This window comes from Colletotrichum fioriniae (assembly GCF_027942845.1).
Source record: "Colletotrichum fioriniae strain IMI 355084 chromosome Unknown scaffold_12, whole genome shotgun sequence".
Classification (NCBI taxonomy): Eukaryota; Fungi; Ascomycota; class Sordariomycetes; order Glomerellales; family Glomerellaceae; genus Colletotrichum; species Colletotrichum fioriniae.
Genome location: NW_027076848.1, coordinates 994,782 through 1,014,278, shown reverse-complemented (window position 1 = coordinate 1,014,278; position 19,497 = coordinate 994,782). Strand labels below are relative to the sequence as shown.

At 52.9% G+C, this 19,497-nt stretch overlaps 7 protein-coding genes across 7 annotated transcripts; all 7 read right to left on the bottom strand.

Annotated features, from left to right (window-relative positions):
- Positions 1-56: 56 nt before the first annotated feature.
- N0V96_009496 (uncharacterized protein) lies at positions 57-767 on the bottom strand (the record flags this gene model as incomplete). Its single annotated transcript, XM_053198308.2, has 2 exons — positions 57-548; positions 639-767. 2 exons carry the CDS (start codon positions 765-767, stop codon positions 57-59), a joined length of 621 nt encoding a protein of 206 aa, XP_053044201.2.
- A 1,971-nt stretch (positions 768-2,738) lies between these two features.
- Positions 2,739-3,427, bottom strand: N0V96_009495 (uncharacterized protein; the record flags this gene model as incomplete). The annotated part of the gene is made up of 2 exons (XM_065758655.1): positions 2,739-3,090; positions 3,384-3,427. 2 exons carry the CDS (start codon positions 3,425-3,427, stop codon positions 2,739-2,741), a joined length of 396 nt encoding a protein of 131 aa, XP_065612720.1.
- Positions 3,428-3,571: 144 nt separating this feature from the next.
- Positions 3,572-4,966, bottom strand: N0V96_009494 (uncharacterized protein; the record flags this gene model as incomplete). The annotated part of the gene is made up of 1 exon (XM_053198309.1): positions 3,572-4,966. The coding sequence occupies one exon, from the start codon at positions 4,964-4,966 to the stop codon at positions 3,572-3,574; it is 1,395 nt and encodes a 464-aa protein (XP_053044202.1).
- Positions 4,967-8,391: 3,425 nt separating this feature from the next.
- N0V96_009493 (uncharacterized protein) lies at positions 8,392-9,914 on the bottom strand (the record flags this gene model as incomplete). The annotated part of the gene is made up of 2 exons (XM_053198310.1): positions 8,392-9,210; positions 9,645-9,914. 2 exons carry the CDS (start codon positions 9,912-9,914, stop codon positions 8,392-8,394), a joined length of 1,089 nt encoding a protein of 362 aa, XP_053044203.1.
- A 765-nt stretch (positions 9,915-10,679) lies between these two features.
- On the bottom strand, positions 10,680-12,988 carry N0V96_009492 (uncharacterized protein; the record flags this gene model as incomplete). The annotated part of the gene is made up of 2 exons (XM_053198311.2): positions 10,680-12,666; positions 12,750-12,988. 2 exons carry the CDS (start codon positions 12,986-12,988, stop codon positions 10,680-10,682), a joined length of 2,226 nt encoding a protein of 741 aa, XP_053044204.2.
- A 2,205-nt stretch (positions 12,989-15,193) lies between these two features.
- On the bottom strand, positions 15,194-15,786 carry N0V96_009491 (uncharacterized protein; the record flags this gene model as incomplete). Its single annotated transcript, XM_053198312.1, has 2 exons — positions 15,194-15,679; positions 15,778-15,786. The coding sequence occupies 2 exons, from the start codon at positions 15,784-15,786 to the stop codon at positions 15,194-15,196; spliced, it is 495 nt and encodes a 164-aa protein (XP_053044205.1).
- Positions 15,787-17,334: 1,548 nt separating this feature from the next.
- On the bottom strand, positions 17,335-19,171 carry N0V96_009490 (uncharacterized protein; the record flags this gene model as incomplete). Its single annotated transcript, XM_053198313.1, has 4 exons — positions 17,335-17,697; positions 17,752-18,462; positions 18,525-18,638; positions 18,749-19,171. 4 exons carry the CDS (start codon positions 19,169-19,171, stop codon positions 17,335-17,337), a joined length of 1,611 nt encoding a protein of 536 aa, XP_053044206.1.
- Between the last annotated feature and the right edge of the window lie 326 nt (positions 19,172-19,497).

Sequence of the window (19,497 nt, the reverse complement as noted above, 5' to 3'; positions counted from 1 at the left end):
CACCAAGGTACGATGACGCTATTCACTCACAGATCCATTTGAGCTCAACCTTCGATCTATGCCTTTGATTTGATATACAGATGAAGAAAGACCACCGCGAGAAGTACAAGCAACAGCAGGCCAGCCCCATCAGACTGCACAGTCTCCTGGGGATCGACTTCCAAGTCTTCAAATTCCGGCAGAGAAGCCTCTACATCCCGATTCTTAGACCTCTTCAGCCTCTTCGAAGTATTCGAATCCGAACTAGTCAAGTCGTAGAGATCAATAAACCCAGAAACCTTCTTCAAGCTCTTAAACGAAGCTTTCCCGAGAACAGGAGGATCGCCACCACTCAGTCGATAAGGCCGCAATGCCTCAAGGTGAATAGAATGAATCTGTCGAATATTCACGTACGAGTTCTTCGCCAGCGGAGCACAGTTGTCGGGGAAGCAGAGCTGTGTGTCGGGCATGGACGGGTGCGTTGCGGGTTTGATGGGAACGTATTTGAGCCAGTGGGCCCAGTCTGGCGTGTGAGCTTGCGCGATGCCGCGGGAGCCCATGGACGTGATCTATAGGTGGAAGAGGGTCAGCACTATGTACGAGCAAGGTATACATAGGGGTTTGGGGCCGTTCAGAACGCGGGTGGGAGTGTAGCTTACCATGAATATCTCGACGAGTCCCTCGGGGGAAGGAATCCTGGACATGATGATCACAGGGTGGTTGTATGCGCCTTCTTGTAGGTTGGGGTCGATGGTGGCGGGTATGCGATGCTTGGGTGGGAGCCACATGATTTGACCAGGGAGGCTTTTGGTACTCTGTCGAGGTCTGGGGAGTTTTATCCCCTGTTTCCTGCTTGTCGGGGGCATCGTCGTTTGAGATACCCTGCTCGAGGCTGTAGATCTTTACAGGAGAAGAGAGGTAAGATTGATGAGGCCAATTCAGACAATCGAAGTGGAGTTGATGACAATGGCTCGAATGATGAAAGACAGGGAAATTTAATCAAGAAAGACATAAATACAATAGATTTCTTTACTGTACGGTTTTCTACCTCAAATCGTTTCACAGTTGAGTCTTCCGGACGATTCTAGAGGAAGCCGAGTTCATGCTTTCCGGCACCGTTGGTTGAACCCTGAACTGATGCCGAGCCGCCCAACTCAAGAACAGGGGTCAGCATCCAGGTCCTCAGGCTTCAAACGACTGCCTGCATCTGCGCGCTTGACGTGGCCGTTGGTCTTCGGGAATCAATCCTAATCATGGAACGGCCCGAACCTGGGGAGTCCGCACACCCTTCTCTCTGAGGAAAGACATTGTGGGCGTGAGCGCTACATTTTGTCCACCTGTGCCTGATCAACAAGGTGAAAATCAAGGTGTGACTTGCTAATATAGCTTGCGATGATGTACATCTTAGAGGAACAAGATCTTGGTATTTTTTGCTAGAGACAATTTGATATTGCACGTAAACCCGAGTATCAAAGTACTGTTTCTTTTTAGAGGAAGAAAATGTTATTGTGCGCCTGCACAGCATACTTGATCACATGGAAGATTATGCAATGTGAGAGGATATTTGAAAGAAAAATTTAATTTGCATGGGAGCGGCAGAGATGTGCCAAGCAAGCAAAGCGGCGTGGCAGCTCATCAAGAAGAATCGCACCTCGTCCTATCTTAAGAACCGATACTTACACAAAGCTATCCCCCCAAAACCAGTTCACAAGATAGAAGAAGTGACCACAAATTATGTTTCAACTTCCGGCATGCTTGTCTACCTCACTCTTGTCAGAATTGGGTGAGTGGGTGGTGCAGAAAAACACGACCAGGGTAGACTGTTCAAGCCAACAAAGAATCATTCACCTTCACCTTCACTCCCACTCACTCTAGTCACTCTTCTTCACTGAGACGGTAAAAGGCGCCTCTTTCAAAGCCCCTCGGACAACGTTCTACCAGAACACATCTTCTTTGTCACGCTCAAAAAAGAAACCAGAATGGTTCAAGCTTGCTCGAAGAAAAAGAGATCAAATGTGGACAAAACCTTTCATTGCCCGTTTCTGCCATGGCGTTAATCATTTCATGTTCTCTCCTGATATCCTTTCCTTCTTCAACGTCCTCCTCACACGTATCCTCGATCCCATACTCTTATCATCAGATTCAAGATCCCCTCTCAGAAGATATTGGTATCACCCAGACAAGACCCCCTTCCAACAATCCTCCAAAAACCAAGAACCATCAAACTCAGCCTCCTGCCCCAACCCTTCAAAGAAAATCGACGATGTGCTACAAAGTCCACACGCACACAATGTCGTGCGACATCCGCCCAACCATAACATCAACAGCAACCCTCTACATAAACCCCTACCAAACACCACCACGCTGTCCCTGCCGCCCCTCCTCCACCCCATCCTACTACCGCTCCTCCTCCTCAACACCAGCAAACTCCCGCCCCCTGCCCCTCCCACGCCTGCTGCAGCCTCAACCTCATCCTCTACCGCTGCCCAGCCTACTGCCGCCATCCAACAGACTACCACCAATACACCGAAGTCTACTCCTCCACCAAAGAGTACCAATATCACTACCCTCAACCCACCTCCCGCGCAGCATACTCGTATTCATACTCCTACACAAACGACCACACATACCCGTCCTCGTCGCATTACCCCTGCACCACACCCTCGTCCCGCCCACGCTGGCGCACACTCCGCATCTTCGACCGAAACCCAGACTTCCACGCCCTCGAATCCCCCGACCTCCGCTTCGCAATCTCTGAACTAGTCGACATCGGCGGCATCCTCCTCCACGCAGAAACCGAGCTCGAAAAAGCCCGCCTCCGGCTCGATCGCGAACGTCGTCGGCACGATGCCGCGCACGGGCGGTCCTGTGAGCGCCAGCACCAGCGACAGCGTCAGCAGAGATGTCCCTGGACTCGACGTATCGCGGAGATGGCGCTCGAGGCGGACGATATCAAGTTCAGCTCCGAGGTACTGGCGGGTTGCTGGGTGAAATACGTCGGTTTGTTGAGGAAGTATGAGGGGCTGGGGCAGCGGCGGGTGAGTGGGCTTATCGAGGATCGCGGGAGTCGGCAGCGGCAGAGGAGCAGGGCTGATGTTGAGGTTGAGGTTCCTAGGTTGGACAAGGGCAAGCCGTTTCGGTATGTTTCGCGGGAGAGCTGGGTTCGGGAGAAGCGTGTTACTGAGGGGGAGCGGAGGGGGGATCGCGAGTGTTGTCGGGAGTATACGAAGGGGTATGGTAGACCGGAGGCGAATACGGGGCGACGTCGGTCGGTGAGGTTTGCGGATGAGGTTGGTGGTGGGAAGGGTTACTTTAACGAAGGCGGGCGGAGTCGGAGGTGGTCGATGTACTAGATTGCTGTTCCGTCTTTCCCCTGAGCTGCGACAGGAGGGTTAATGGTTCACGATATCCAAGGCGTGGGCGCCGGGTAGAGTAGACATCGCTTCATTAAGTTTTGCGTCGAGATGATCTAAATGCTATATGCTCGCAAATGTACCGCCCAATGCATGCCCAAGACTCCGAGCTCGCTAATACGGGGTTTCCCAATACCACTGTTGACCCTAAAAAAAGAAACATACTTCCTCGCCGACGTCTAATAGACGAGCTTGAATTCGACATCCGACTTGATGGCCTTCAGAGTCTCCGGTATCGGTAGTGGATCGTAGAAAGGGTTCGGACGGAAAGTCACCTCTTTCAACTTGGGTAAGATGGCCTTGCTTTCAAAAACAAGCCTATACAAAGCGTCCTGTAGGCCCTTTTCGTAGACTGCGCGTTCCTTTGCGGATAGTTGGTCGACCTCGACATCATGCCACAATTCCGCCAAGTCCAGAACCTCAACCGTCGGCGGCAGTCGCTGGATTATGTCAATCTTCTCGACCCACTGCGGCTTTCCGTACAAGATTCCTATATCGAGTTTGACGTTGCGCAGCGACTTCATCTTGGGAAGTATCGTGAGTGTGCCGTCTCCCCCAACGTGTTGCGAGAAATTGCCCGCCAAGATACCCTCAAACGAAAAGGTCTCCAGAGTATCTGCCACCAGAGACAAAGCCGTATTCAGGTTGTGCTCACCATCGGCAGGCTGTTCAGCAACGCCGCTGGGACCCATTTCAAGGAGCTTGAGATTGGGACAAAGGGCGCATATTGCGTGCCATCCTTGGCCCCACATGCTGCTCCGAACAAGTCGGAGTTCCTCGACATTCTTCCAGCTACCGTCGTCACCCCAACCATCGCCAGGCTCCAGAACGGCAGGGCGATACACGGCTGAGCCAAGTTCCACAGAGCGTAAATTGGGTAGGCGCAAAAGGCATGGCAATTCGCGACGTGGCCAGAAGCTCGCGCCGGGAAAGTCCGGCATCGGCTCGAGCATGACGCGGGTGAGGGAGCTCAGAACGCGCGGGCAGCCCTCGGCGGTCTCGATATCGGGGGTGAGAATGGCTTTGAGCTTCTGGTACTCTCCGGCGGCGAAAGGCATGCGCATATGCAAGGTGCGCAAATTCGGTGACGAGTAGAGGATGAGCGCGAAGACAATCTGGGCAAATTCGAGCTCGGTCTGGGCGTCACGCACAAACGTCTTGATGCGCTCCGGAAATCGGGGCGAGGCTTCCACGAGGCGACGCCATTCGGTGCGTTTGTACGGGCAGAGGACGTCCGTCGGATAGTGATCGGTGCCTAAGCAGGAGACGTAAGAGAGGATGCGCATGTTATCGCCCAGCTCTGGGCGTTCGAGCAGAGTCTGGAGGAGTGACTGAAGCCGTGTCTGACCCCATAGATAGACTGTCTGGTAGAGGAAAGGTATTGCCAGGTCCGAGAGCCGGCGACACACGAACGCGAGGCGGTAAAGGGCGACGCGGTTGGTGACAACGACGCCATCTGGGTCGGTGTAGGCCTGGAATGGTATGTCGAGGCCATCCAGCGGCGGTGTCAAGTGGCCAACGATTTGAAGCAGAACCTCATCGGGGAGAGAAAGTAACGACAAGGACGAAGCCATTGTGTGTGAGAGTGAGCCGGTGGACAGTCAGGTGGGTGAGTGAGTGAGAAATTAGGAGTCGTCGTCAAATTGAAGGGAGAGGTGAAAAGGTGAGTGAGATATTAGATCTTGATTAGGCGGGGTTATATGCCGGAGTGAGACAGCGTTGAAGTCTGTGACCGGACGAGAAAAGTTCTAGACGAGACGAAAGAAAAGAAAGACAGATAGAGAGACGTGTGCCCAGGCCTGTCTCAACCAACAGGTAGTTGGCGGGGGAGGCTGAGCAAGATGCAAGCGAGATGGTGACCTTATGTAAAGCAGTCACTTTACTTGGCGGAGCGACAGCGACAGCGACACATGCCAGCGAGGTTAAGGTAGATGGGCACGCAGGGTTTGACGAGGGAGAGAGAAGGGGGTGCGCGCGCTTGAAGAGGGCTTGCAGCCTGCAGGAGGAGAAAACCGAGAAGAAGAGGAGGAATTTAGATGAGACGGGCGCGTGGCGTAGCAAGATTCCCCCAGGTTTTCCGCTCCGATGCACTCCACCAAGAACCCACCGTGTCAGGGACTCCCAGGCTTCAAGAGTCTCCGACAACGAAGGGGCCCCCTTTTGACGATCCGGATGCGGCGAGTGGAGGGGGTTTGGTAACTTGGTTCAGTCTGCGAGATGCGGATGCGGATGGGGAAAAGGTGTGAAGGAAAGGTGAGATACTGGTAAGCAATAGGAAAAGATGGACCTGGGGTGTCATGGGGATTTGGGTGTGGGCGGAATCCCATCTTATTGACTGCTGCTGTCCCGAGGTCCTTGTCGTCCAGATGCGCGGCAGAATACGTACATACATGCATACGTCCAGTAATTACCTTATTACTTTACTGCTCTGTGGGGTTCGTGCGTCTGCGTATGCGCTGGAAAAAATTGGAATGCCATGTATCTCGGACGAGTTTCGAGAAGGCCGATGAAGCTTCCCAGGTTCGAAGACCACCCCCCATCGTGGAACAAGTCCTCAAGGTGAAGACACCAGCAGTACCAAACCAGCCTGGTACTTGCAATACCTAGTAACGGGGACGGCGGTGGTATCGGAGGAATGACGTTGCCGGAAGCGCACCCGTTCCTCGGCGATCATTGAGCTGTCTGGAGGCTTGGCTGTAACTACCCTGGATTTGGCGTGGACGTGGGCGAGGTTGGGTGACAACGCATGGTCTGCAAACGAACCGATCGGGACGCCAGGGCCGAAGGGTAAACTGTCTTGTTGATTAACCACTTGGTAAAGTCGATGGTCGGCGAGGACACATTGGATGAAATAGCGTCGCAGCCGTGGTCAGTGAGGAATTTGAAGCGACAGAGAGCACAGAGGAAGAGAAGATAGACAGACCTTCACCTGAGCTGCCCGAGGTGAGAGAGGTGAAAAATTAAAAAAAGGATAAAAGAGTGGGGCCCCTGGATGGAGGGGTATCCTAATTGGGGATAGTGTAGATACGTACATATGGGATCCATCATCGGAGGGCTGCAAGCGAATGGTTGGCAGATCCCCGCGCCGCCTCCCTTCCGCCCCTTGACGCTGCCGTCCCTCACCCAACACGTCCACACATCCTCCATCCAAGCTGACTGACATCAACTCCCAATTTTTGACTCGGTCTTCTTCAGACTTTGTTTCTCCACCGCCTCGACCAGGAGTTGGAGATGGTTGCAGTTGCGTCCAATGTGGAAAGGGCATTGCTTCAATGACAGGTTTGGCAGTTTGATGCTGTCTTTTTTGGTGGCTTGGCACCTTGGCTACCTTGGGACTAACACACTGCAGTGCGGATACTCTATACTTACACCGCAATTACCTGCCCATCCCGACTGCCTTTTGGCTTGAATTGTCGACAGGAAAAGCTTGCCAGATGGAAACACGGCGGTCACGAGGGCCAGACCACATAGCAGTGCGAGCGGTTTGGTTATGGGAAATGATCCAATTTATCACGCTATGGCAGATCCGGATCGACGTGTTTGTTTGCAATCTGGCCAGGTTATGCATGTCTTGGCATCTCCCTTCTCGTGCTGTCAACTTCCATTGCTAATATCTACCTATTCATGCAGGTAAATTCCAGTTCTTCATTGACCGTTGGAATGTAAAATTCAAAGCCTCAAGGCAATGCCAACAATCCTTTGTTCCCGGCACTCGATCATACCGCTGGCCTCCCTGCTTACCTAAGGCCAAACGGAGACTCGACACCTGGCCCCACAGCTCGCGTGACTCTGAGCCTCAGGCATATAAACGTTTTCCCCAGGCATCCAACTCCCGAACGCCTGCGTCCGCCTGCTTGCGGATGTCTGTCTCCCACTCCCACTTAGTCGCTTCCGCTCCCGCAGACGCACCAAATTCGCCTTCTCCAACAGGGGCTCCCCAGTCATTGCGAACAGGACGGTTCCTCGATGCCAAAGAGATCACACCACTCTCCGGGGCCTTACGGATCTCCTCCGTCAGGGATCCCACGCTTAAAACGTGGTCGACACCATTGACCCCCTACGGAGTAATCCAGGGTCTCTCCCGAGTCCTAGGTGCCCACTGTTCCGTCGGTCTGGATTCGCTTTCAAGACGACTACATGACATCGCCGCCTACCTTATTCAATGCCATGTCTCTTCAACGTCGTGTCGAGGGCAGAGTACACGTAGACGACTCACACCGTGCAGCCACAAGACCTGCCCGCCGGCTACCTAGGATTCCTCGTTTTCCCGACTGCTCACGCTGCGGTCCATGTGTCGTTGTGAAACTTGGGACCAGCTGATTCCAAGACAGAAGCTTGTTTTTCGTCTCCTCGTCGCCGTCTGGGACGAAAGTCTCCCAGACGAGCCCGCGCTTGGATAGCAAGGCATTGTTCGGCATGCTCTCCCCCCCTCAGAGGTTTATCTGAAGCCGAACTCACACAACCCGAAGAATGTTGCTCATTCCCAGCCCACTCTACTTGCGGAGTCTCGTCGGAAAACATCCATAAAGCATCCTGTGTGCCAGAGCAGCCCCGGCAAAGGACAACCTGGAAAGCTATGAAGCTGGTCTAGTTGACTCAGGCCTCGGGCTGCCTTACCTAGCTTCCGATTCTGGGCAGAACTTGGCTGAGTAGCCAATTCACATCAGGGACCATCTTTGACACCTTCACGATGGCCCATCGTTGCCGGCAACTCTATCCAAAGTTTAGAGGGAACGGTGCTCAGACCCGAATAGTTTTCAACTTGCAATCGCTTTCACTCCGCTGTGAGCCACTAGCTACGGAGGCTTCTTCACCATCTTCATCGCGATTGCTTCACCATTGCTATTCCTACAGAAGTCTGCAGGTTTTAAAAACGAGTCTGCTTGTTATGTCAGTGTGTTGAAGCTGGTCAATACTATGACAACATACCTTCAGTACGACTGAACTACATTGCAGCAAGCCTGACGAACGATGCCCCAGCTCAATCTATCAGTCAGCCTTAGGTTCCCAAACCATCAGTCTCTTGTTCGGAGTATTGCGCCGACTCAGGCTCATCGCTACCGCTCACCCTATCCATGGACACCACAAGTCGTTTCCGTAGCCTCGATGGATTGTACCGGATGGGTCTCGGGGCTTCGTCATCCTCCGATTCACTGCTACTGCTCTCTTCGTTGCTGGAGCTCTCATCTCGCGAACGTTTACTGCCGCATACCGAGTACACCGACTGGCCCCGAGACTTTCGTCTCCCTGGACGTGTTCCCCCTCCACGCTCTTTGCACAGAATGGCAACTACAGTCGGCACGCTTCCGCTCCCAAGGTCCCTCAGAATACCCAGCGCTTCCTCTTCCGTGCGGCCTTGATCCAGTAGCCCCTTCACCTTGTCCCAAAAGGCCTTTCGACGAGTGAACCACGAACGCCCATATGTGCCGTTTCGCCACTTGGCCCGGTACATCTTCTCTAGCAATTCGACGGGCTTCTGGCCGTGGAGACCGTATTTATATTCTGCCCACTGCTCTTCGACTGTCGCTGGGTGCGGATAGAACTTGAATATTGGCTGCATAACTCCATCCTTGCCAACGACGGTCAGTGGGCTGAAGTACTTCGGGTCATCGTACGGGTTGACAGGGTCTCTTGGGGATAGCAGGTTTTGTCGAGACGCTTTACGGCGAACAACAGCTTCATTGGCAGCAATGTCTGTGACTTGCTCAGCTTCGGGGGTTCTGGGGTCCAGTGCTCCCGGCTCCACCTCCAACACCTCCCTCGGGTGGTATCTGCTGTCATCGATATCGGCATTCTCTCTCCTCGTTTTCTTCAAAGGCTGATTCGCACGTCGGTTCAACGCAACTGCCCGCGGCCTGGACGCTTTCTTACCAGTGCTTCTTCTCACCACCGGTAGCGACGTCCGAGAGGCCGTTGGTCGTGACGCTTGACTCTCATGGGGTATCTGAAGCCTGGCTATCCGAACTTTGGACGCCACTGTGATAGATTGCTGTTCTGGTAGCGGCAGATCACATCTTTCACAGGGCACTGGTGGCGTTGGAGATGGCGATGGAGGAGCTGCACCTCTACCATGGCTCTCTTTACCGCTGTCTTGCTGCGCGCAATCTCTCACTGCCAGATCTAGTGGATCGACTCCAAAAACTTCCTACTAACAGTCAGCAAATCCTAGGCAATAGCTGATATCACCTCAAAGACGACTAAGTGAACCAGCTAGGCCGTCGTAGAGATAGACGGGTACGAGAGAAAACTTACCTTAACGACTGAGGTCAAGACGTTGAGCTGCTTTTCCAACCTCCTATTGACTTGGTCTACATGCAAAGCCATCTCTCGATCTGTTGCTTCTTGTCGCGCCTGCAACTCCCGGACTTCTTTTGTGTACTCGTGCTGTAGTCCAATGACTATTTGAGCGAACCCTTCCTCATCTGGAGGCCCAGTAGCCGACGGTGCAGCTACAATTTCTGATTCTGGTTCATCCTCGCTATCCGAATAGTCGACCAGCCGTGCTTGGCTCAGTGCCTTCATGTTTAGCCGTAGTGAGTTGATAGTTTTCTCGGTTGAAGTCTTTTATGACTAATGTGCTCGAACGTGGATCTTGTGGAATGCTATCTAGACGGAAACCCCTGGCCCGGTGAGACGTACGGACGCCAACATTTATTCTCGGATCGCGTACTTCTCGGGTGCCACGAAGACGCAGGGGATTAAAGACCAAGTTCGAGGGCAGCGGTCATTCCGCCCGGGCATACTCTTTCGTGTGCCTGGTTTCTTTGTCTACGTTTGAGTATGGGTTTGGCCATGTGCAACCACAATCGCCATTGTGCAATCACCCCTCGAACCTCAAATCGCCCCGTGCACTTTCCTGCAAGCAAGACGATTCGAACTCCGTGGCCTGAGTGGCTGAAGGAGAATAGAGCTGCAGTTGGGAATGATATCCTCTTCGACACTGTACTCAAGGGCTTGTTGTGGCGGAACAATATTAACCTCTACCATTACTGTTGTGCAACACGAAGTTCGCCAGGGTCGACGGAGCCGAGGAATGAAACGTCACGAGAAGGGAAGATGAATGGGTTGGATGGTTTACTTGCTAACGGACCTAACGATTCATCTACAGATCTGATAATTGCTACTTTCGCATCTATGTACCATCCGTCCTCCTACCACTGATCCGACAGCCAGTTTGATAGCTGAACATCCGCCATCTTGCGAGCAAGGAAGACTACTGATTTGACTCTGAACAATAGAAAACGGATTTGGCGACATCTTTCAACATCACCGCTCTGTCCTCATACATCACCCCAGCACCGAGAAGGCTTTCTCTGCCGGCAAGTCCCTTGAGCTGAAGCCGACCCGGAACGTGAACTCGCCATCCGGAATCACCCACACCTTGTCCGACGCGTTCCACAAACTGACATCCCGCCTCATTAGCCGGAACTCCACTTCGGCTGAGCCGCCTGCCTCGATCTGAATCTTTTCAAAGCCCCTTAGAACCTTCTTTGGCGTGCCTTTTGGCGCGGACGCCGGGAAGGAGGCGTAGAGCTGCGGGACGGCAAATGCAGTCCTATTCCCTGTGTTCGAGATCGACGCCTTGACGCTGATCAGATCCTCCCATAGCTGCGGATGACCGCCGGGTTGGATCGGGATTGCCGTGTCCGGACGAGCAGCGATGGACGAGTTCCCTCCGATAAAGCTCACGCCGATCTGGTTGTCGACCACGGCGAACGTCGTGTACGTCAGCCCGAAACCAAACTCATACAACGGCTTAATGTCAAGCGCGTCGTAGTGGCGGTAGTCAATCATCTGGCCCTCGGTGAAATCAGCCTGCCACGCAAGCGGGTCAACGACAGGTTGCGTGAGATTCACAATCGCCGGGCCGGCATCCTCCTCGTTGCGCGGGACGGTATACGGCAGCCTCCCCGAAGGCGCGATGTCGCCCCAGAGAAGATCGGCGATGGAGTTGCCGCTCTCCTGGCCAGGGTAATGCGCCGCCAGGATCGCGCCAATCTTGGTGTGGTTTGCCCACGGCATGGTATTTACGCCGCCCGAGTGGGTCACCACGACCGTCGTCTCGCAGAAGTCCGCCACGTTGTTGATCACGGCCGTAGAGTTCCCGTCGAGCTCAAACGACGTGCGATCGAAGCTCTCGCTGGCAAAGGTCTGCTGGAACACGAGGCAGACTTCGGGCGGGGGGTATACACCCCGGAAGTCATTGGCCGCGAGGACGTCGTTGTTGGTCACGTAGAGGACTTCCGCGCCGTACTCTGCCGCTTTGGCGCGGACGGCGGCGAGGGGGGAGATTACGTAGGATGGGCGCCCTGTACCGGAGCCACCGCCGATAATCATTGTGCCCGTATTGGTGTCCTCGGGGACTTCGGAGGGACGGAGGAAGCCGTTTGTCATCTCGCCCGCGTCGTTGCCGAAGACGCCGATGATCTTGGGGTTCGACAGGGGTAAGGTCTGGTTCACGTTCTTGAGGAGGACTGTGCCGGCGGAGCCCATTTCGCGGATGAGCTTCGCGTGGTCGCCACGGACGTCGCGGCCGTGGGTGAAGACGAAGTCGTCGGGGATGAAGCCCGTGTCTTTGGCAACTTGCAGACCGACTTCTTGGAACAGGGTCACGAAGCGGAGGGACGGGTCGGGTGAGGGGTAGGATTCTGCGTCTTGGCCTAGGAGGTAATACGGCGTCAGGATGTTACGAACCATGTCGTCAATGCGGGATTCTGTGACGGTGCCGTTGGCTACAGCCTCGAGGACCTTGTCGCCGAAGAAGGTCACTGCACCGGGGTAGTTCCCCGGCACAGCGCCCGGCATCTCGAGGTCGAGGCCGGCGTTGATAGAGTCCGCGGTAGATTGCGTCGCAAACCAATCCGACACCGTATACCCCTGAAACCCAAGCTCGTCTCTTAAGAGTTCCTTCAAGAGATGACTGTTCTCGCACGCGTACGTCTGGTTGAAGCGGTTATACGAGCACATGATGGACGTCGTGCCGGCTCTGATGGCGTTGGCGAACGGCCAGAGGTAGAGTTCGTGGATGGTCCTGTCGTCAACGTTGGACGAGATTGCCTCAATCGCTGTGCCGTTGGGCGAGGTCGGGAGCGTATTAGAGCGCTGGGTTTCCTGTTCGTTGGCGATGTAGTGCTTGGAGCAGGTCTGTACGCCAGTGGATTGCATGCCAGTGATTGTGTTCTCGATGGTGACGCCTGCTAGGTATGGGTCCGGGCCGAAGCCTTCCCAGTTGCGGCCGCCTAGGGCTGCGCGACCCATGGGGCCTGTTGAGGGACTGTTGTAGAACTAGTGTTAATACATACCTAATCATGGTATGACTTGGTTTTCAACGAGAAAGAATGATGAAGCTGAACGTACCCGAGAATCACATGCCCGCCCTTCCCCTTAAACTCCTCCGCAAGCGCAACGCCCCGACGATAAATCATATCACGATCCCATGTCGCGGCAGCGGTTATACCCGAAGGGAAAACGCTGACGAGGTCGGCGCGGTTGACGGCGCTGGGTCCGTCGAGCATGCAGATTCCCTTGAAGCCGAGGCGGGGGATGGGTGCGATGACGCCGATGCAGTTGCCTGCGGAGGAGTTTCCTGCAATCATGGAGACCTTTTCTTCGAGGGTGAGGTGGGATAGGAGGGTGTTGGCTAGGGTGAGGGCTATGACTCTGTCTCTGGTGCCTTATCGTGAGGTTAGCGATGAAGAAACTTGAGGTGTATCTGAGGAAAGAATGTTAAGTGTGGAGGGTGAGGTACGAACCATTATTGGAGGATCGGTGGTGGATTTGGCTCGTTAGGCTGAGCTGGGCTCCGGCGAGGAGGAGGAGTGATATCCACAGCATGATTGTCGATGATTCCGGTGACAGTTATTCAAAGCAGGATACACCTCAAAGCTTGATTTTTCCATGGCCGTGAATTTCCCTGCCCCGTCTAGGGGATCTGAAGTCAGCGCATTTATACTCGTCAGATACTCTCTCTAATATACTGAGGATAAGATCTACGAGCCTCGGTTACTCTTACCAAAGAGGATACTCGGCCAAGCAGTCGTCGTCTGGTGATCTGTGTGTGTAAGTAGCAAGGTACGCAACGTTAGTCGAAGGATTACGAGGTTAACGACACATCAATATCGGGCCGACGCATTTTGGACTAGGATACAGATCGACCGTACAGAGAACAAGGCGGGGAAAGCTCTTCATAGTGACACTCGGTATTTCGGGGTAGTAATCAAGTCGTAGTTTGACTCGTCGAGCAGCTTAGTCAAGGGGGCGACTAGAGCTCCGAAGCCATCATTCTGGTGACTGCGACGCAACTGCTGAAGAAGAACCTTTGTTTCCCCATTTTGCATCCTAATCTCTTTCTCAAACCAGAATGAGATTGGCTTTTGCGAGAGGCCAGTAAAGATTCAATGCGCAACGACGAGCTGTCAAAACATGTAGTCGACTTTCCCGTAGGAAGCTCAACTTGAGATTACGGAAAATGTAGCAGCAATTGAGCTCACCACCTGACATCATCCTTTCGCTAGCTCAAAATCCCCAGGTACGAATACTCGGATCAAAAGTGACAAACTCTGCATAGGCCCGGCATATGGCTCGACATTTTCACGGTTCCTCCAATGCCTCACCAAGCTTGCGCCGTCACCACCCGCGTATTTGGGAAAGCGGCGCAATCACAGACCTATACGCGTATCTGCTGAGCCTAAACATCCGGAGCCAAGAATCCATGTAACCACAGCACATCATTTTTGAGGGGTAGGCCCATATTTCCCCGCATGTCATCCCGCAGTTCATCTCTTTCGTTGGGTTGTGCCGTCTGGGGGAAAAGTCTGGAGATTTGAAGGTATGGCGTAACTGATGGGCTGAGTTGGGGTCGGACTGGCAGTTTGAGTGGTGGTTTAAACGGTCGCGGATATCAGAGTAAGATAGCTTCTAGTGATAATTGGTTCATTTTCTCTGTTAATGAGAATTGAGATTCAATGGCTAATCAATAGCTCCGCTTATCTAGTAATACTAGCATGTTGGCTCTTGTCATACTCTGTTGATCGTAAACAGAAAGCACATTCGGTTGAAGAGCATCGCGAGACTTGCTTGCGGTGACGGTAACGGTATGCCTCTCCCCCCATGAAAGAAGTATTCCCGATAATGGCTGTTAAATCAACGTGAGGGCGGGAGCCATTTCTAAATCTAGACCTAAGGGTCTATGATTCCGGTATAACTGTAGGCTAATAGTTCTTGCAAGCACCTAGGGAAGATGAGGATCTGCTTGATTGGTCTAATGGGTTACATGCCCCAGAGAACGTATTCGTTAAACATACGAAGATGTGGGGGACTGAACTTGGAGGCGGGTTCCCCAGACTATCCGCCGGGAAAGGCCCGATTCCCCTGCATTGCCTATCATGTCAGGCTTTTAGTTCACGCTAGACGTTACATACGATAGCACTCCAGAGGAGGTAGAGTGGGTAGATGGCTCAGAAATCAAGAAGCGAGGATAGCAGGTAATCAAATCTAGAACATTTAAAAACGGCAAGCAGCTGCTGAGGTTCGAAATGAGAAGCTAGGAACACTGACATAGGCTGTGTCAGAAAGAGTCAAACTTGGCTTGGTCAAATGGGAACAAGCGAACTGGCGTCGAGCTCACCGCAGTCATGTTAGTCTTGGTCAAAGAGATGGTAGCTGGTCCCGGTACTAACCAAGTAAATTGTAATCATTCACGTTGGTGAGCTGATATAGAGATTGGTCTTTCACTCCCTGACATTATAAGGCTATGGCCAATACCACTATAGATGCGATTGCAATCGCATCGACGTTAGTTGTCAGACTGCATCCAGCGCGCTCATCCTATCGAAGCTCATATCCAAAATCTCCAACACGTTGCCCCAAGGATCCCTAAAGTACAGACACCTCGAGCCGCTCAGGGGGTTCAGCGTCGGTTCCCCAATCTTGCTGGCCCCGGCTTGTATAGCCCGAGTCAAAAGAGCCTCTGGCTCAGCATCCGTCACGCACAAGTGGAAGAAGCCGCCCACGTTGTAAGCGAAATCGTCGGCCTTTTTGTAAGCCGGGTCGACGAATTCAAAGACTTCGAACCCGACACCATTGCCAGTCGCCATGAATCCCAACTTGACCTCCTGCAAGGAGTCTGGGTAAATCTTGAATATTCCGGCGTCTGGTGTCTCGGAGCGCTTGATGTGCTTGATTACGCCGTTTACGAGGACAAAACCCATGATTTCGCTATACCACTTTACCACGGCTTCGATATCCGGGACGGACACGCCGATATGGTTGATTGATCGCATGTTTGACTACATCGCAGACTGTCAGTAGGGAATTGTAGCTTCATACTTCGCAGCGGACTGCGTGTATGATGATGATCTATGGAGTTGGAGAGCAGGCCACATACGCTGGACATAGTGGTTATTTCTTGGGTGATAATTTGGTTCAGTCGTTGCAGTGTACACGTTAAACCGGATGACGAGACAGATTTCAGAGTGTTTGAGCGAAATTGCAAGTTGGTAGGTAATGTGATCTCTGGCCACAACGACGATGATAATGATGACGATGTCTTTATTGGGCGGTGCGTCGTCCGGCCTAGATATTGCCGGCCGGATCGGGCAGTCTGGCACGGAAACCAAATCCCGATTTCTGCTTAGGCACCCGGAATTCTACCCCGACCGACCGGGGCGGGGCAGTCGGCACCAGCCGTAGCTACCGGAACGGCAATTTGGAGCATGCGTAAATTATTTCCTAATCCTCTTGCCGAGCGTACAAGACTCTTGATGATCGCAGAACAACTCTCCAATCCGACTGAGAGGTCGGAAATTCTGGCACACAAGGGATTGCAGCTTTGGGATGCTGTAATGCGCTGGAGCGTTGAAGAATCATCAACTCACAATGCCCTCGGGAGGCAGGCAGGCTGTCGTACCTACAGTGCGCTAGGTTCTACAAGACCTAACGACTCCCTGGAAAAGACTTGAGTCTCAATTAACTACTAACACAAAATATCCTTTCTGGCTTCGTCTCTGTTTAGACATATTTCGGTTGTAGTTGCGCGTGCTTATGTAGGCAGTTGGTGTAGTAGGCGCCGAAATTTCAAGGACACAGACCTCAACGGCAGAGTGAAGCGATGTGCAGCACCACTAGGAGAATTTCATCCCGCCGGAAATTAACACCAAAACGATACCCTTTTCATGCAGCCGCTTAATGGTAGTTCCTGCTCCTTAGCGGCAGGCGTACTTGGCATTGATCGACTACTTGGATAGCCCTGGTCAACTGATCTTCTGGTTAGATCCGAACCAACTTCAAACGGGCAGGGCGGCCTAGGGCGCGACCCCGGAAATAGGCCGTTATTGTTCAGCGCAAAAATCCGGGCGCTGAGTCGCTGACTGAGTGAATTCCTGAGATTTTCCCAAGTTTTCTCGGCAAGTGGGCTGGCCCCGTTGCCACATAGTCATTGCCACCAGGATTGCCACGATAGTATCCAGCTGTGCTTGCATTTGGCTCGACTAGGAAGTTCGCAGCGCCTCTGGGTGTTGCAGTTGAGTATCGGCAATCTCGGCACCACAAAAAAAGAAAAGAAAAGAAAAAAAAAAAACCCCAGGACCCAACATTGCCATCCAGACGCGCACAGAGGATGATTTCAAAAGCCAAGATTATGGTTTACTACCCTGTTCATGTATGTCTTCGGTAAGCAAAAGTGCCCCTTGGAGTAAAAGAGAAGGGCAAGTTGGTAGACATAGTCATGGTAGCCGTAGGAAATCAAGTGCACCACAAGGCGGTCAGGTGGTTTCGAGCCATGAAATGTCTTTTATTCAAGATTGCAGACAACTCGATGCCGGGTATTCGCAAACAGATGCCCCCTCGCAATAAATCAAAATGCCGGTCTATCTCCATGTCTATGTACTGTTCGTAATCATGTCATGTGTGTATCTGCGTTTGCCAGCGCAGTTTCTTTCATCTTTCATGGGGAGTCCGACTCTGACGACGTGCCCTGCTCCTTGTGAATAACCTCGTCCTTGATGTCCGTGCGGAACTGTACCTCCTCTTCCCTCAGCTGGGCCATCAATGTCTCGTTGGCTCTCCAGACGGGCTTGATCTCGAATAGTCTGTCAATCTTTTCCAGGGGAACACCGCTCGTCTCAGGGATGAGGAAGAAGGCGAAGAAGAAGGCGAGGAATGACAGAGCGGCGAAGAAGAAGTACACGCCGTATCCCATGGCTGCGAACATCTGCTCCGTGAAACGGGAGACGAGGAAGTTGAACAGCCAGTTGCTAGCAGTGGTTGCACCACTTGCCAAGGAACGGAAGTTGGGATCAAAGAATTCCTTTAGGTTTTGTTAGCTGCAATTCAAATGTCACCACAGAGCGGATCAACTTACAGAATTGATGACCCAAGGGGTACCGTTCCAGGTGGGGGTGTAGACAGCGGTCCAGAGGTAGAAGAAGACGATGGCAGCGATGCCACTGCCAGTCAAGTGGTCTTGAGGGTTCTTGGTTGGCTCAACGATGCAGATGTAGCCTCCGATGACCCACATGCAGAGGGAACCGGTGATGGCACCGATGAGAAGAAGCTTTCTTCTTCCGAGCTGATCGACGAGGAAGAGAAGCCAGACAAAGGTCATAACGGCCTTGACAACACCGAAGATACCAGTCATCAGGTTGACAGTGTTGCTCTCAACACCGATGCTGGAGAAAATGGTCGGGGAGTAGTAGTTAATGGCGTTGATACCGGAGCCGTTCTGCCAGAAGAACAGCATGCAGCCCAAGAACAGGCGCCACTGCAGATAGGGACGGGCACCAAGGGCCTTGAAGGGCTGCCAGAAGCCGAATCCAACAGTGGCCTTGGTTGATTCGTAAATCTTGTCGATACCAGCGATTTCCTCGGTAATGTACACGTCGTTGGGCTCCAGCTGTCTGATCCAGCACAAGTTCTCCATGGCCTCCTTGCGTTGGTCGTGGAGGAAGAGCCATCGGGGAGACTCACGAATCCACAAGGATCCAGCCAGGAGGAGACCGGAAGGAATCAGCTGGACTGCGAAAGGAATCATCCATTGTGAGCGGCCGACGGGAACACTGTTCTCAACACCGAACTGTGTAACGTGTTAGTGATATTCACGAAGGCTGTTTGTTGTAGGCTAGTGGAAGAACTCACGTTGATCCAGAATCCAACCAAACCGCCAATCTGCCAGCCAAGTTCGTAGAGACCGACCAGACGGCCACGAATAGCTGGCGGTGAAAGTTCCGAGATGTAAACGGGGATAATGTTCTATAAGATCCGTGTATTAGCAATTGTTACACTGCAATTTGTTGCTGCCCATCATGTGGAGAACGGTCGATGACCGAGATGAGTCACTCAGGAGCATCGTGAAGACTCACAGAAGCAACTCCAGTTCCCAAACCCGAAAAGACACGTCCAGCGTAGAGAATTCCAAGTCCAAGGTTGCCGTTGGCGCCGCAAGTCAAGGCCGCTCCCAAAGAGAAGACGGTTGCTCCGATGGCCAAACAACGCTTGCGACCAATAAAATGACTGAGGCAGTAGGTGAGAAGGGCACCGAAGAAGGCGCCGGCGACGAAGAGAGAGACGATGTTTTCGCTGATAACGTGTCTCTCGGCGGTCGTTTTGTTGGTGAGGTCGAACTCGGCCTTGAAAGAGTCGAGACCGATGGTCGTGCCAATGAAGGCGCTCGTGTAGCCAATCATGCAGGATCCACATGACGCGATGCCGGCCAGCACGTAGATGCGCCAGTTGTAGACCGAGGGCGGCGTCGGCCTCTCTTCGACGATGGTGAGAAGACCCATTTTGTGTCCGTCTATTACAACAGCTCAGATAAGTTGGTGTAAGTGAGTTGTCGAAGAGGTGTGTGTTCTTCGAGAAAGGGTGTTCTCGAGGATGGAGAGAGAAGAGACGAAAAAATTTGAGACCCTAACTGCGGTCGTGATCCATAAGTATGTCTATCGAAGCGGAGCCTCCCCATAAACCCCCATAATCCGTATCTCCCTCACAGACCCATACTCTGGGGGAAACAATCTGGGGCTTGCAGCTGACGACTGGAGTAAATCTGTCATCTGAGAGGATGCGTACGTCAAAATCTCACTCGGTACTTTGGAGTATTCTGCAGTATCTG